This window comes from Odontesthes bonariensis, chromosome 7 (genome assembly GCF_027942865.1).
Source record: "Odontesthes bonariensis isolate fOdoBon6 chromosome 7, fOdoBon6.hap1, whole genome shotgun sequence".
Lineage (NCBI taxonomy): Eukaryota > Metazoa > Chordata > Actinopteri > Atheriniformes > Atherinopsidae > Odontesthes > Odontesthes bonariensis.
In genome coordinates, this window is record NC_134512.1 from 23,253,041 (window position 1) to 23,265,813 (window position 12,773).

The 12,773-nt window shown below is 41.7% G+C and overlaps 2 protein-coding genes across 2 annotated transcripts; both read left to right on the plus strand.

Moving 5' to 3' along the window:
- Positions 1 to 1,436: 1,436 nt before the first annotated feature.
- On the plus strand, positions 1,437 to 10,444 carry nt5dc3 (5'-nucleotidase domain containing 3). The gene is made up of 14 exons (XM_075470156.1): positions 1,437 to 1,820; positions 2,588 to 2,760; positions 3,072 to 3,146; positions 3,253 to 3,308; positions 4,095 to 4,185; positions 4,271 to 4,408; positions 5,517 to 5,577; positions 5,709 to 5,811; positions 6,675 to 6,776; positions 6,916 to 6,997; positions 7,125 to 7,211; positions 8,810 to 8,950; positions 9,044 to 9,108; positions 9,213 to 10,444. The coding sequence occupies exons 1-14, from the start codon at positions 1,535 to 1,537 to the stop codon at positions 9,466 to 9,468; spliced, it is 1,716 nt and encodes a 571-aa protein (XP_075326271.1). The 5' UTR covers positions 1,437 to 1,534; the 3' UTR covers positions 9,469 to 10,444.
- A 464-nt stretch (positions 10,445 to 10,908) lies between these two features.
- parietopsin lies at positions 10,909 to 12,556 on the plus strand. The gene is made up of 4 exons (XM_075470157.1): positions 10,909 to 11,263; positions 11,618 to 11,946; positions 12,054 to 12,299; positions 12,401 to 12,556. The coding sequence occupies exons 1-4, from the start codon at positions 10,909 to 10,911 to the stop codon at positions 12,554 to 12,556; spliced, it is 1,086 nt and encodes a 361-aa protein (XP_075326272.1).
- Positions 12,557 to 12,773: the final 217 nt, after the last annotated feature.

Sequence of the window (12,773 nt, forward strand, 5' to 3'; positions counted from 1 at the left end):
CGGCCACTTGCCCATCACAGCACTAACAGAGAGAGAACACGCCCACATCCATACCTATGGTAATTCCACAATTGTCAATCAACCTAACTTGTATGTGTTTGGACTGTGGGGGGAAACCATAGAACCTGGAGAAATCTTCTGCAGACACAGACAGAACGAGCTAATGCCACTGAAAGGCCCAGATCAGTAGCTTTGAACCTTGAACATTTGTGCTATGAGGCAACATTGTAAACTACTTGCAAACCAGCTGCTTAAAGTTGGACATGACAACTCAAATACAAATGAACTTGCCTGACACAGTGTAAAACGTTTTACCAGCAAAGTCAAAAATTACGAGACAGTCAAAATCTAGGCATAAAAAGATCATGTCTTTAGAAATCAAAGAAAAAGGAAATGTCATTAAATTACTGATTAGTATCAGTCAGGATCTCATACTTTTGACTTCATTGTTAGATATAACATAACACAAAAGAAAATTTGAAAAAATTTGAAAAAAGATATGTATAAAAATGTGAAAAAAACTATCATTAAAGGCAAATTTTGAAAGTTCACATTATAAAATAATAATTCAACTGATTTTTACATACTTTTGAGATATTAGGCCTTCATTGCTCTTCATTTTTTACTCAAGGCAAAGTTTAGGGATAACGTTTAGCATTGTAGACCCATAGGTTGCTGGTTAGAATCTCACATGGAAGTCTCTGGAACTCGGGAGAGAGGCAAGAACACTCTCCCAAATGATGGGGGTCAGCAGTTCAAAATCTCCTATTCAGTTCAGTTAGGCTGAGATCGAGATCTCATCAAATCATTCACTGAATGGGTGCATTGTATTCGAGGAAAAGACATCTCTGAAGAGTATCACACGCCAGAAATGTTTCATCGTGGGTTACAGGTGAACGCAAGTAATTTTTAGAGACTCTAGGAGAATAAGTGGACACCCACCATATCTAAAAATTGCCCCCTTGTAGCAGAACAGAGCAACTCAAGATGCAAGGTTTTGTTTCGTTCTTAAAGTTTGTTCTAAAACGTCCTGAAATATCCGAGCGTATCATAATTGACTTACCATGATTATTCTTTCACTGCATCTCATAATCGTGTCTCCAAAGCATGTCTTAAAAAGTCTGATTATTATTTTGTGTCATATTATTTTGAGCAGTCCGTTATCAATTGGTCTTCCCCGACAAAATGCACGAATTTCACCTCTTCGATCAAATCTTCGATCCCTTTCATTTTAGATCTGGGCAAGTTTATTATTTCTGTAGCCCTGATATGTTTGATGGCGGGTTGTTTTCAGCAGATATTAATAATTCTACCCTTTGAGCGGCTGGTCCACGAACGGCAGGGAGAGACTGAGAACCAGACGCATCGGCCTCTGATTCGCTGGTTGGCTGGGACCTTTTTCCAAACACGGAAGTGACGCAAGGGCAGCCATACAGTGACAGTTTCAGCATTTGCAGAGGAGGTTGTACCCGCATACAGTCTTCTGGGAGTCCACTGCGACCTCCATACGGCTCGCCAGGCGTTGAACAGAGCAATGGCGCCGTTCTCACTGTCCCTTTCGACTCTTCTGAAACACACGGACTGTCTACAGAGGGCGAGTGTTTTCTTTAATGTCTTACAGGGTTTACCCCACCGCACGTCCAGGTCTTGCCTGTGGAAACGGAATTTCACAGCGGTATCTCGTGGAGTCGGGCAACTACTGTCCCACCAGCCCGGAGGCAAAAACTACGCAGCATCTGTATGCAGCAGCTCCTCAGACGCTCGGGACATTACAGAGAGGCTGTGGTCTGTTTACAATGAGACCAAAAGGCAGACAGAGGGTATGAGCACTGTCACGGTTCGGCCATTAAAAAAGTCCACAGCCCTTTATGAAACAGAAAACTGTTGTTGCTTTATGACCCTGCTATGACTAATGCACCATGTTACACAGCTCCACCTTCACTTCACACAACCAACCCTGCCTTCATATGAGGAAAGGGGTTTACAAAATTATAACACTGTAATTTATAGTGTCAAAAACTACCTCGTGAGTAAGCCTAGTAGTTAGTATTTTGATAGTAGGATGAGCATACTTTACGGGCCTGTAAGATCTACAGTAATGCCATTCAATGGAAAGAAGCCAATGGAAAGGTAATAGAATTAAAACCACGGTTTAAAAAGTGACATAAACGAGCAGCCTGACTCATACCAAAATGTCATCGCACCAGTTTTACTGGAGAATAACAGTGTCGAATTTGCAAGTTTGCGTTATTAACAGGCAGCTGAATTGAAATTTAAGTTAGGAAGTGGATAAACTTGCTCCTCATTACATCCAAATCTTACATTAAGAACTGTAAGAGAAACTATGTATATTAGAAAGAGCTGACAGAGAGTAAACATGCATACTTTCCATACTGGTGCATACTCGCTCTATTCAGGGACATAGTCAGAGGCTTTTTTCCCCCCCAATGACCTTAAAGAGATTTGGCTGCCTGAGATTCCTTTGTCCTAAAGTGCTTTTCTGTACAGCGACATATGAAATACCCCGATTAAACAAGACTCCACTATAACCTCTGGTGTTTTCCTCTCTTCTCTGATTTGACCCTAGCTACATCCACCAACTCTGTCGACCCCGACACCATTTTTGCCAACAACGAGATGAGCCTGCGGGACATAGAGATCTACGGCTTTGACTATGACTACACCCTGGCGTTCTACTCCAGCCACCTCCACACACTCATCTTCAACATAGCGCGAGACATCCTCATCACTAACCATCGGGTGGGGGCAGTGTGTGACTTTTCGTGACTCTGCCACTCGACTAAACCGTTAATTTCCAGCTGCTGTAAATAACACCCAGCAAGATAGTATATGATCGTTTGTTGTCCTTGTTTTTACGAGTTGCATAATTGTGTCACATTTTAAGGTTCAAAGTGGGCTATGACTGATTTTTACTTGTATATGCGGAATCTGGATATGCCTCAGGGTTTATGTAACTTTATACTACTCAGACATTTTATCATTAAGTAGATGAAATACTTCATTTGTCACTGAAAAGTTGAAAATAATCATTGATTTTCTTTCATTATTAGTATCCAGAGGGTCTTCGGAAGTATGAGTATATTCCAAATTTTGCTGTGAGGGGACTTCACTATGATGTCCAGAAGGTGAGAAGAGCTTTTCGTGTCTTTAGCTGTTAACACAACATTTGCAAGTGTTGCAATGTTAGATAAGCTTTGCCTTTTCATGTGAATATTTTGTCGTTTGCAATAGGCACTGCTGATGAAGATAGATGCATTTCACTATATCCAGTTGGGAACTGTATACAGGTATCTGAGCACTGGGGCAATTCTTGTGTCTTTGTTGTGGGAAATAGTAAAATTCACTAAACTCTATCAGTATAGCAAGCTGTATCAAGTCACAACAAAGGTTTTTTTTAAATATTCAAAATGTGCAATATAGTCAAGTCAAGTCAAATTTATTTGTATAGCACATTTCATGTGCAAAACAATTCAAAGTGCTTTACATAAAATAAAAGTATTGCAGCAGGGAGTGTAAGAAACATTAAGAATACATAAAGGAACATAAAGAGAAACAAATAAAATAATTCAAATGAAATTAAAATTATTAAAAACAAGCAACAGTCTAGATCATTTAAAAGATATTGTGCAGATTTCATGCATAGACACATGAGAAAAGAAATGTTTTTAACCTGGATTTTAAAAAGTCTACATTTGATGAAAGTTTAATCTTCACTGGCAGTTTGTTCCACTTGTTTGTAGCACAACAGCTAAATGCTGCTTCTCCGTGTTTAGTCTGGACTCTGGACTGGACTAGCTGAGTCCTTGGATCTAAGAGCTCTGCTGGGTTTATATTCTCTGAACGTATCACAGATGTATTTTGGGCCTAAATCGTTCTGGGATTTGTAAACCATCAGCAGGCTTTTAAAATCTATTCTGTGACTGACTGGAAGGCACTGTAAAAAATTAAAAAAATCTAGTTGAACTGCATTGTTTTAATGCAATGGATTGACTGTTACGGGGGCTGCACAAGATGAAATACTTCAAATAACATTATTATCTAAGGATTTGTGAAATCTCCGGTTTCTAATGCAGAGGTCTTCATCCAGTTCCTGACGAGGAAGTAGTCGCTATGTATGAAGGCTCTCACGTACCTCTAGAGATCATGAGTGACTTCTATGGCAAGGTGACGATCACTTCCACATTTACCGGTTTTAACTTGGACACTGCAGACACAAACAACTATGATAACGAGAGTTACTGTCCTGCAGAGTTCGCACGGCCACGCCATGAAACAGTTCATGGACATATTCTCCCTGCCTGAGATGACCCTCCTGTCGTGTGTCAACGACTTCTTCATGAGGCACAACATCGACTACGAGCCCGTCCATCTCTACAAAGATGTGAAGGTGGGGCCCTGTTTGTGTATAATTACATAAAATTTCTCCAATTCCATTAAGTGAATTTCAATTCAGTTTTTAAATATATCGTGCTAAATCACAACAAATATCACCACAAGACACTTTAAAGATACAGCCCAATTCAAGCCAATTACAATCCGATTCATTGTAATGCAATCACAGGCCAATCAATTCCAATTCATTGAACTCCAAATGAGTCCAATTCATGCAAAGCCAATAAAAATAAAAAAAATAAAAGTTTCTTAGCCAAGGAAACCCACAGATTGCACCGAAACCTCTCTTCGATCCAGTCCCCCGTCTTGAGCGCTCACGAGGTGACGGTGGAAGGAAAAAACTCCCTTTTAACAGGAAGAAACCTCTGGTAGAACCAGACTCGGGAAGGGCGGCCATCTGCCTTGACCAGCTGGGGGTAGAGAGGACAGGAAGGAAGGCAGAGGACAGGAAACTCCACATGATGATGAGTGCTAATGTATTTACATGTATGTAGAGTGCTGTGATACTCTAGCCGTTCACTGCCATCTTAATTTTAGCTCTGAAAATCAGCATCTAATTTTAGTCGAGCAGGCTTGCCTCCAGCCATGTGGCTCTGCGACTTCACAGGACGAGCAGCGAGAAATCCGCACTGTGTTCTCCCTTTGAGGCCAGCTGTCATGCTGCTCCTGTCTGTTCTGTGTGACGCTGTGGCGTTTTTGACACATAGCTGTCTTTGAAGGCACTCACACGTGCTCTGTTTGAAGAATGCCTCTCATATCTTTTCAAGGACGCCCTCTTTAATCTTTTTGTCTTGCATGCTTTATTATTCAGTATCCAGCGTAACAATTTCAAACTTTTTCTTGGCTGTGAAGTTTCAGTGCATCAGATAATCTTTGATAAATGTCTCAAGTTTGCCCTTATATATGCAGGTTTTCAGCCTTTTCTCCAATTCATTGATTCAAAAGTGGCCTTGCTGTGTCAAGAAAGCAACTGAACTCCTTTGTTTATATTTCATTCGCATTCAGAGATGTACTCTCTTCATGCTTCCAAGTAAACTGTTTTTAAGCAGAGCAAAGTTGCAGTCAGCTGAATGCTAAGGGGTATTTAATTTTTTTCTTCACAGGAAGCTATCAGAGATGTTCACGTCAAAGGCATTATGTATCGAGCTGTGGAGGCAGATATCGGTAATACTTTTTTTAATCATATCACTTTGTTTAAATTCATGAATGAATGTCACGACGTGCAAATAAAAAGCACACGCGATGCATTGCTACTTACCTGTAACCCTTCCACCTTCTGCTTTTTCCCTTCGCAGGGAAATACATTTGCTATGGCGAGCAAAGCCACGCTGTGCTGAAGAAGCTGTCAGCGCATGGGAAAAAGATGTTCCTCATCACTAATAGCCCCTTTGACTTTGTGTAAGTGAGAACAACCAGTGTTTGTGGACCAGATTAATTAAGAATGTCATGTTTTTGTGCCATCTTGTTTTTTCTGCCGTCATGTTTTTGTCACATCGTTTATGGATGGCCAGACACTCATGGATGTGCTTGCGTTTGCATTTCCGTACAGTAATTTATGGTCTGTGAAGCCTTTTGAAGTCAGGGCTGTTTGCACAAATTGACCAGCTCTATTCCCCAGAGCTGAAAAGCCCTGAAATGATGTCCTTGTTGTAATATTTTCGTTGCATTGAGTCATCACAGCAATAAGGAGGAGCTGTGCGCGTGCAGAAATTGAAAAGGTTTTTATTAATGCAGCATGCCAAACTGGTTGGGCTTTCAATGTTTTGATGTATTAATATTGAAATTCCTGCTGGAAACACTAAGAGTTATTTTGCATGGCGCTTGGTTGGGGGCGGCTGTGGCTCAAGAGGTTGAGCAAGTTGTCCACCAATTGGAAGGTCAGTGGTTTGATCCTGACTCCTCCATTCCACATGTCAAAGTGTCCTCAGGCAAGATACTGAATCACTTTGTGTCCTTTCATGTATCATCTGCATGTGAATGAGTGAAATATGTGTGTATGTGTGTGCTTTGTACAGCATGTGATGAATAGAGTGCTGTGAGAATGGGTCAATGTGAGTGTAAAGCTCCGTGATTGGGTGATAAGACCGGAAACACACAATTTAGTTGCTGCCTATTTTGCTAGTTTGTGCCCAGATAGCTTTGGAGCAGCAAGGGGTAAAGAATGTGACAATTTTGTAGAGTTTTATTTGTGATCACACCAGCATAGTTGCTTGCTGCATACACATCCTCTCATTGTACGGTAATGTCTCACTCCTCCTCAGAGACCGTGGAATGAGCTTCATTGTTGGAAATGACTGGAGGGACCTATTTGATGTTGTGATTGTGCAGGCTGACAAGCCCAGCTTCTTCAATGACAGGAGAAAGTAAGTGTTATCACATGCGTCTCATACAGAAACACATGCACAGGCCTCGTGTAATGAGATGCATATTTGTGATGTAGGTGCATCTTTGAGCTGCCGATATTATCAGAGGCTAAAATCTGCTGCTTGCATTTTGTTGCAGACCTTTCAGGCGAGTTACAGACAAAGGAGTGTTGCTGTGGGACAGAATTCACAAGCTAGGAAAAGGGCAGATCTACAAGCAGGTGCCGTACCAAGATCTAACCATGACAAAGAACGTTTAGCATTTCTAACAATTCACTTTGGTTGTTACACCTCATGATCATCTAACACAAGAGTCGTTATGTTCTGATGTTCGTGTTTGATCAACAGGGAAACCTCTATGAGTTCCTCAGACTCACCGGCTGGAGTGGCTCCAAAGTGCTCTACTTTGGAGATCACATCTACAGTGACTTGGCAGTAAGTAGCATATTCACAAAGGATGATTTATTCTAACGACCCATTATTATGATTATGAACGCGGAGGGGTCCTTGCTTTGGCAAAAACAAGAAACATGCTTTCCCCAAACTCAAAGAGCTTTGCTGCAGTCTAAATCTTCCTGCTTTGGAAGAGGATGCACAAAGTAAGACACCGAATGGGATAGAATAATTTATTCTGAAATAACTGGGTTGAGAATGTGATACTTAATGCACTAAATCCCTGTTACTGAGTCAGTGCAGTGGGTTGGGCAGACATTTTAATCGGTGTCTGTGGATAAATCACAGCTACTGTACCGGATCTACAGTAATGAGAATAACTGCACCTCATGTACCTTTTTATCTGTAACAGCAGCTGTCCCTCATCTGTGCCAGAACAAAAATGACCAGTATCAGTACATTTTACTGCACCACAGAGTTTAAGTGATTCAGATATACGAACAGATACGCTCGATCATCTGTGAAGAGTGATATTGAAAGACAGAGTTTATATCTCTGGCACGATGCCTCGTTGGCAGGCAGCCACGAGTCAATTATGCTATCTTGCTTGTTTAGACTTATGGAACTTGGCATTTGTAGTTTACACCAACCGCAGCTTACCATCAGACTCTGGCTGTAGAACAAGATCATAGCTGTGAGTAGGCACAGAGCAGAAGCATCTGGGGGTTACTGAAGAGTTGGTTAAAGCACACAAAGCCCAAAGATATGTTCTCTGAACCCCAGATTCATGACAGATCGGCTGTTCAGACATCTGTTGAGTGTCAGACAGCAAATCCAAAAAAACAACATTTAATAAAACAACCAACGTAGTGATAGTTCGGAAAAGATGTGCAAACATAATCAGACATCTTGCTTTATTGTTTCTCAAAAATAAACAAAGAAAGACCAAAAAGGCAACGTTTCATGACACATGACAACAAACCTAAAACAAAGTAACAATATAACAAACAACACAGCGACATTTCACCAGACACAGCAATTAAACAGGAACACGTGTGATAACACATGTCAGACAACTCAGCAAAACTGAGATAACAAAAACATTTCAGAAAACACTTCACACAGCAACAAAACAGACAACATGACAAATGATGCTTTTTAAATGTTGTGTTTTCTCTTATTATGTTGTGTTTTCTATATTTTGTTTGGTCTTTTGCACCTCAGAGCAATTGTAACTAAGGTTTTAGTTACTCAACTGCATCCCGGGGCTTCAAATGCATTTTCTTTTCACCTCATTTGTGCAGCTCCAGTGAGTGTTTTTTGGACTGTTAAATGTCACAGTAACAACCCTGAAGCCATGCAGGTCTATTATGACAATGCAGTTGTGCTGCTTAAGTGCTAGCAATATTTGTGTGTGTGTGTGTGTGTGTGTGTGTGTGTGTGTGTGTGTGTGTGTGTGTGTGTGTGTGTGTGAGCAGTTTGAAGTATGAAAGCTCTCGAGGCTACTCCTATGTGTTTATTATGGCTTTGTTTCCTGCGTATGGATCCATGACGAAAACCTAAATACATTGATCATTGCCTAATCGTGCTCCACACAGTAGCCTGGCTCAACACAGATCTTCTGATTCTTTGTTCACCAGGATCTCACACTGAAACACGGCTGGAGGACAGGCGCCATCATCCCTGAGCTGCGGAAAGAGATCAAAATCATGAACACACAAGAGTATGTGCATATGATGAACTGGTTACAGTCACTATCTGGACTCATTGAACAGATGCAGGTCAGGAGACCATATCAGACGTTTGTGTTAATCTTCTTTGTGCCTTTATCACATCCGCCTTTGGGATTAACTTCTATATGTTGCCTTCGACAGGTGCACAGAGACCCTGCATCGCAAGCTGTAGTCGAGGAGTGGTACAGGGAAAGAGAAGCCATGAAGTAATAAAGATAACTCGTTTAAAGTGAAATGCAGTTTGGATGATTTGTTTAGATCTTTTAGAACTAGTCTAACAACATCTTCATCATCTGTGTTCACACGGCAGGCCGCAGACGAAGGACATCTTCAACGCTCAATTCGGAAGCCTCTTCCGCACGTACCACAACCCCACCTACTTCTCACGCCGACTCTCACGCTTTGCTGACATCTACATGGCCTCCATCAGCTGCCTGCTAAACTATGACTTCCAGCACACCTTTTTCCCCCGACGCACTCCTCTGCAGCACGAAGCCCCGTTCTGGCCTGAAAACAGCTCGGGGGTTTCTTCTCCAGCCCCACAGGACCAGAGCAGAATTGTCTGAATCGTGTGGGAAAGGTAGCTCAGGAAATAAAGATGGAACAATCCCTCTTGATGTTTTACTTCATTTTGTTTTATCTGGCTACTTTAGAAAAGATAGGCTGTACTTTAAATTATGCACACTGTACGTTGTAACAGTCATGAAAACTGTTGACGTTTGTGATCATTTAAACCAGTTATTTATATCCATCCTTTCAAATAATTCAGTCTTAAAAGAGGAACACTGGATGTAATGCTATTTAAGACAGATGTATGTTACTGTGAATGTGCATTTGTCACAGAGAAAGAGGAGTAGATTTATTTAAAAAAAAAAATTGTTTTACATAGTCTAAACAGCAGGGGGCAATCACACACCAGGTTAGACATGTATTTTTGTGTATTATCTTTGCCTTTTTTGTCCGTTGCATCTGCTGAGGAAACAGTTGTTTAGCATTCACATTACATACTCTGTTGCCTTAACCTGTTGTTCACATTATTTCAGAGGGTATATTTTTGTAAAAAGCTGATATAATTTGTGACAGTCGAGCTTTTTTTTTTTTCCCTTCAAATTTTGCCAGGCAGCATTTTAGTTCATTTCATTACGCACACATAACACTTTGACTTTTCTAAGATCTTTGTGTTGAATGGTGTTAAGCATTGCTGTACAACACAGCCTGCATGTCTCATTTTTTTGCAGACGAGAAGTTAAGCGTTCTCGGGAAGTGTTATTGCTATTATTCGGTGTGAATGCTGCTATTTGATGGAAGCGACGTTGAGCTTCTTTGGTTTTGGACAGTTTTACAGAGAATGGGTGAAATATTTTCACATGTCCAGACACGCAGCCTTGTTAAGGTTTTTTTGTCACGTCTTGTAAAAGGGAATAAAAAGGGGAGGGGGAATAACAATGGCCACAGCCAAAAGCTCATTCTGTAGTTTTAAATGTGTGTTGGTAAAGTGTGTTTTTATTTTTCATTTCACGATTAAAATGTGACGGCCCGTTCCTTTACCAGTGCTTATGTGGTTATTTAAAGGAATTGGATGTAGACTGACAGTTGCTGTAATCACATTTGATAGTGTGCTAACTGAATACGTGTCCATTTGTTTGCAATTTTTTTGTTAATTTGCCAGCAGCAACATCGGTGGGTTTCAGAATTTGAAAATGAATTTTGAGGGCTGACTATTGATTGTCAAATTCAACTTTCCAATTACAATTACAACCGTGGGTTTATTGGATTTAATCCCCACAAATCTGGTTACCAACCAATTTCCCATATTGCTTTTGGTGCTTTCCTAATCAGACAGGTGCACAACCAGACATCTGGGACAATAATAAAAAAAAAAAAAAGCCACCCGGGATCAGAAGTGATAAAGTCTCTGATGCTGACGCCTTCGCTGACTGAGTCCCGGTGGGTTCACTCTCTGGTCCTCACAGTAGCTTCATCAGAAGCCGGAGCATTTGGACACCATGGACAGCAACAGCACAGCATGGACCTCCAGCTCTCCTCCTGCATCCACCTACATGGAGATGATGGTGACCGTAGCGCCCACCATCTTCCCTCGGGTGGGCTACAGCATACTAGCTTTCCTCATGTTCATCAACACGGTGTTGTCAGTTTTTAACAACGGTCTCGTCATAATGGTGATGCTGAGGAATCCGTCTCTCCTCCAGCCCATGAACGTTTTTATCTTCAGCCTGGCCGTGTCTGATCTCATGATTGGCTTGTGCGGTTCGCTGGTCGCCACCATCACAAACTACCAGGGCTCTTACTTTATTGGCCACGGAGCCTGTGTGTTTCAAGGGTTTTCAGTGAATTATTTTGGTGAGTGTAGCTGCGAGGAGGTATTTCTTTTGTTGCTGGAGTTCACGGGTAGACTTGGGCCTCTTGTCCTTCAACTTATCAATAATGAACACTTGCATTCCTGTTTCGGTTGCTGTGCTTGAAATATATCTATTTATATATATATATAAAAAATATATAATTGTTGCTTCCCTGTGATACCACGTCAACTGCGACAGTTTGCTGTTAATACTCTTATGATCTTCTAGCACTGTCCTACAGGATATGTTTATTACGGTTAAGACCATAAAACTTTATCTCATTTGCAGTTTCAAGCTCAGGCTTGTATGTTTTTATTTGCGTGCCATATAATGTTGATTTGTTTCCCTTGCCTAGGCTTGGTGTCTCTTTGCACTCTTACTCTTCTTGCCTTTGAGCGGTACAATTTGGTGTGTAACCCAAAAGCTGGTTTTAAGCTGAGCATGCGGAGAAGCATCACCGGGCTGATGTTTGTCTGGGTCTTCTGCTTGTTTTGGGCTGTTACTCCATTATTTGGCTGGAGCTCCTACGGACCGGAGGGGGTTCAGACTTCCTGCTCTCTGGCGTGGGAGGAGAGATCATGGAGCAACTACAGCTATCTGATCCTCTACACTCTCCTCTGCTTCATCCTCCCAGTTGCAATAATCATCTACTGCTACTACAAAGTGCTGAAATCTCTAAATAAGGTGGGCTCAGGGGTTTTGCACATTTAAGAAACCCCTTAGAAGGTAATTAAAATGTATTATAGAACAGTTATTGGTTTTTAATGTGGCTCACATTTGCTTTCCACCAGCTGAACAGGAGCATCGAGTTGCAGGGCGGACATTCCAGGCAGAGTGAGAATGATCACGCTGTTATTATGGTCTTGGCAATGATTGTTGCATTTTTTGTTTGCTGGCTGCCTTACACGGCATTGTCGGTGGTTGTGGTTGTGGATCCAGATTTGTTCATCCCTCCACTGGTTGCCACATTGCCCATGTACTTTGCCAAGACCAGCCCTGTCTACAACCCCATCATCTACTTCCTTTCAAACAAACAGGTAAGCGGCTAGAATGTGTGTTTACCGTGGAGTGATGAAACTGAGAGAGAAGAAAAACAGCCTAGAGAGTTCTTGACAGGGTATTTTATCTCATCTACCAGTTTCGCGACTGCGCCCTGGAGGTGATGTCCTGCGGGCGCTACATCCCCCATGGGCCCACCAGCATCAGCATCCCCATGCGCTCCATGCACAGAGGGAGCTGTCTGTCATCCATAAGCAGGAGTGCCAACATGCACAGCAAGGTGCTGCCCGTTTGATTTTTGCCTGCCAACATAAACAAGGTGACATGGTTGTCAGTGTTCATCGTTGCTTCATCAAGGACACACACACCTGAACATCTGCAGGCTTGTGTCTTTCACAGAGATTTTCACTGTTTTCAATAGAGAACATAGTCGGCTCAGAGACTGTAGGTCGATTTTCAGACGGTGGAGGACTTGCAGGGAAACTTTAGGATGTCCACTTGGGAAAACACAA

Excerpts from the sequence above, each read along its gene's own strand:
- parietopsin (XM_075470157.1), top strand. The coding sequence starts at position 10,909 with ATGGACAGCAACAGCACAGCATGGACCTCCAGCTCTCCTCCTGCATCC. Across the intron at positions 11,264-11,617 it reads GTTTTCAGTGAATTATTTTG|GCTTGGTGTCTCTTTGCACT; the intron begins GTGAGTGTAGCT and ends TCCCTTGCCTAG. Across the intron at positions 11,947-12,053 it reads TGCTGAAATCTCTAAATAAG|CTGAACAGGAGCATCGAGTT; the intron begins GTGGGCTCAGGG and ends GCTTTCCACCAG.
- nt5dc3 (XM_075470156.1), top strand. The coding sequence starts at position 1,535 with ATGGCGCCGTTCTCACTGTCCCTTTCGACTCTTCTGAAACACACGGAC. Across the intron at positions 6,777-6,915 it reads TTCTTCAATGACAGGAGAAA|ACCTTTCAGGCGAGTTACAG; the intron begins GTAAGTGTTATC and ends ATTTTGTTGCAG. Across the intron at positions 8,951-9,043 it reads GACTCATTGAACAGATGCAG|GTGCACAGAGACCCTGCATC; the intron begins GTCAGGAGACCA and ends TGCCTTCGACAG.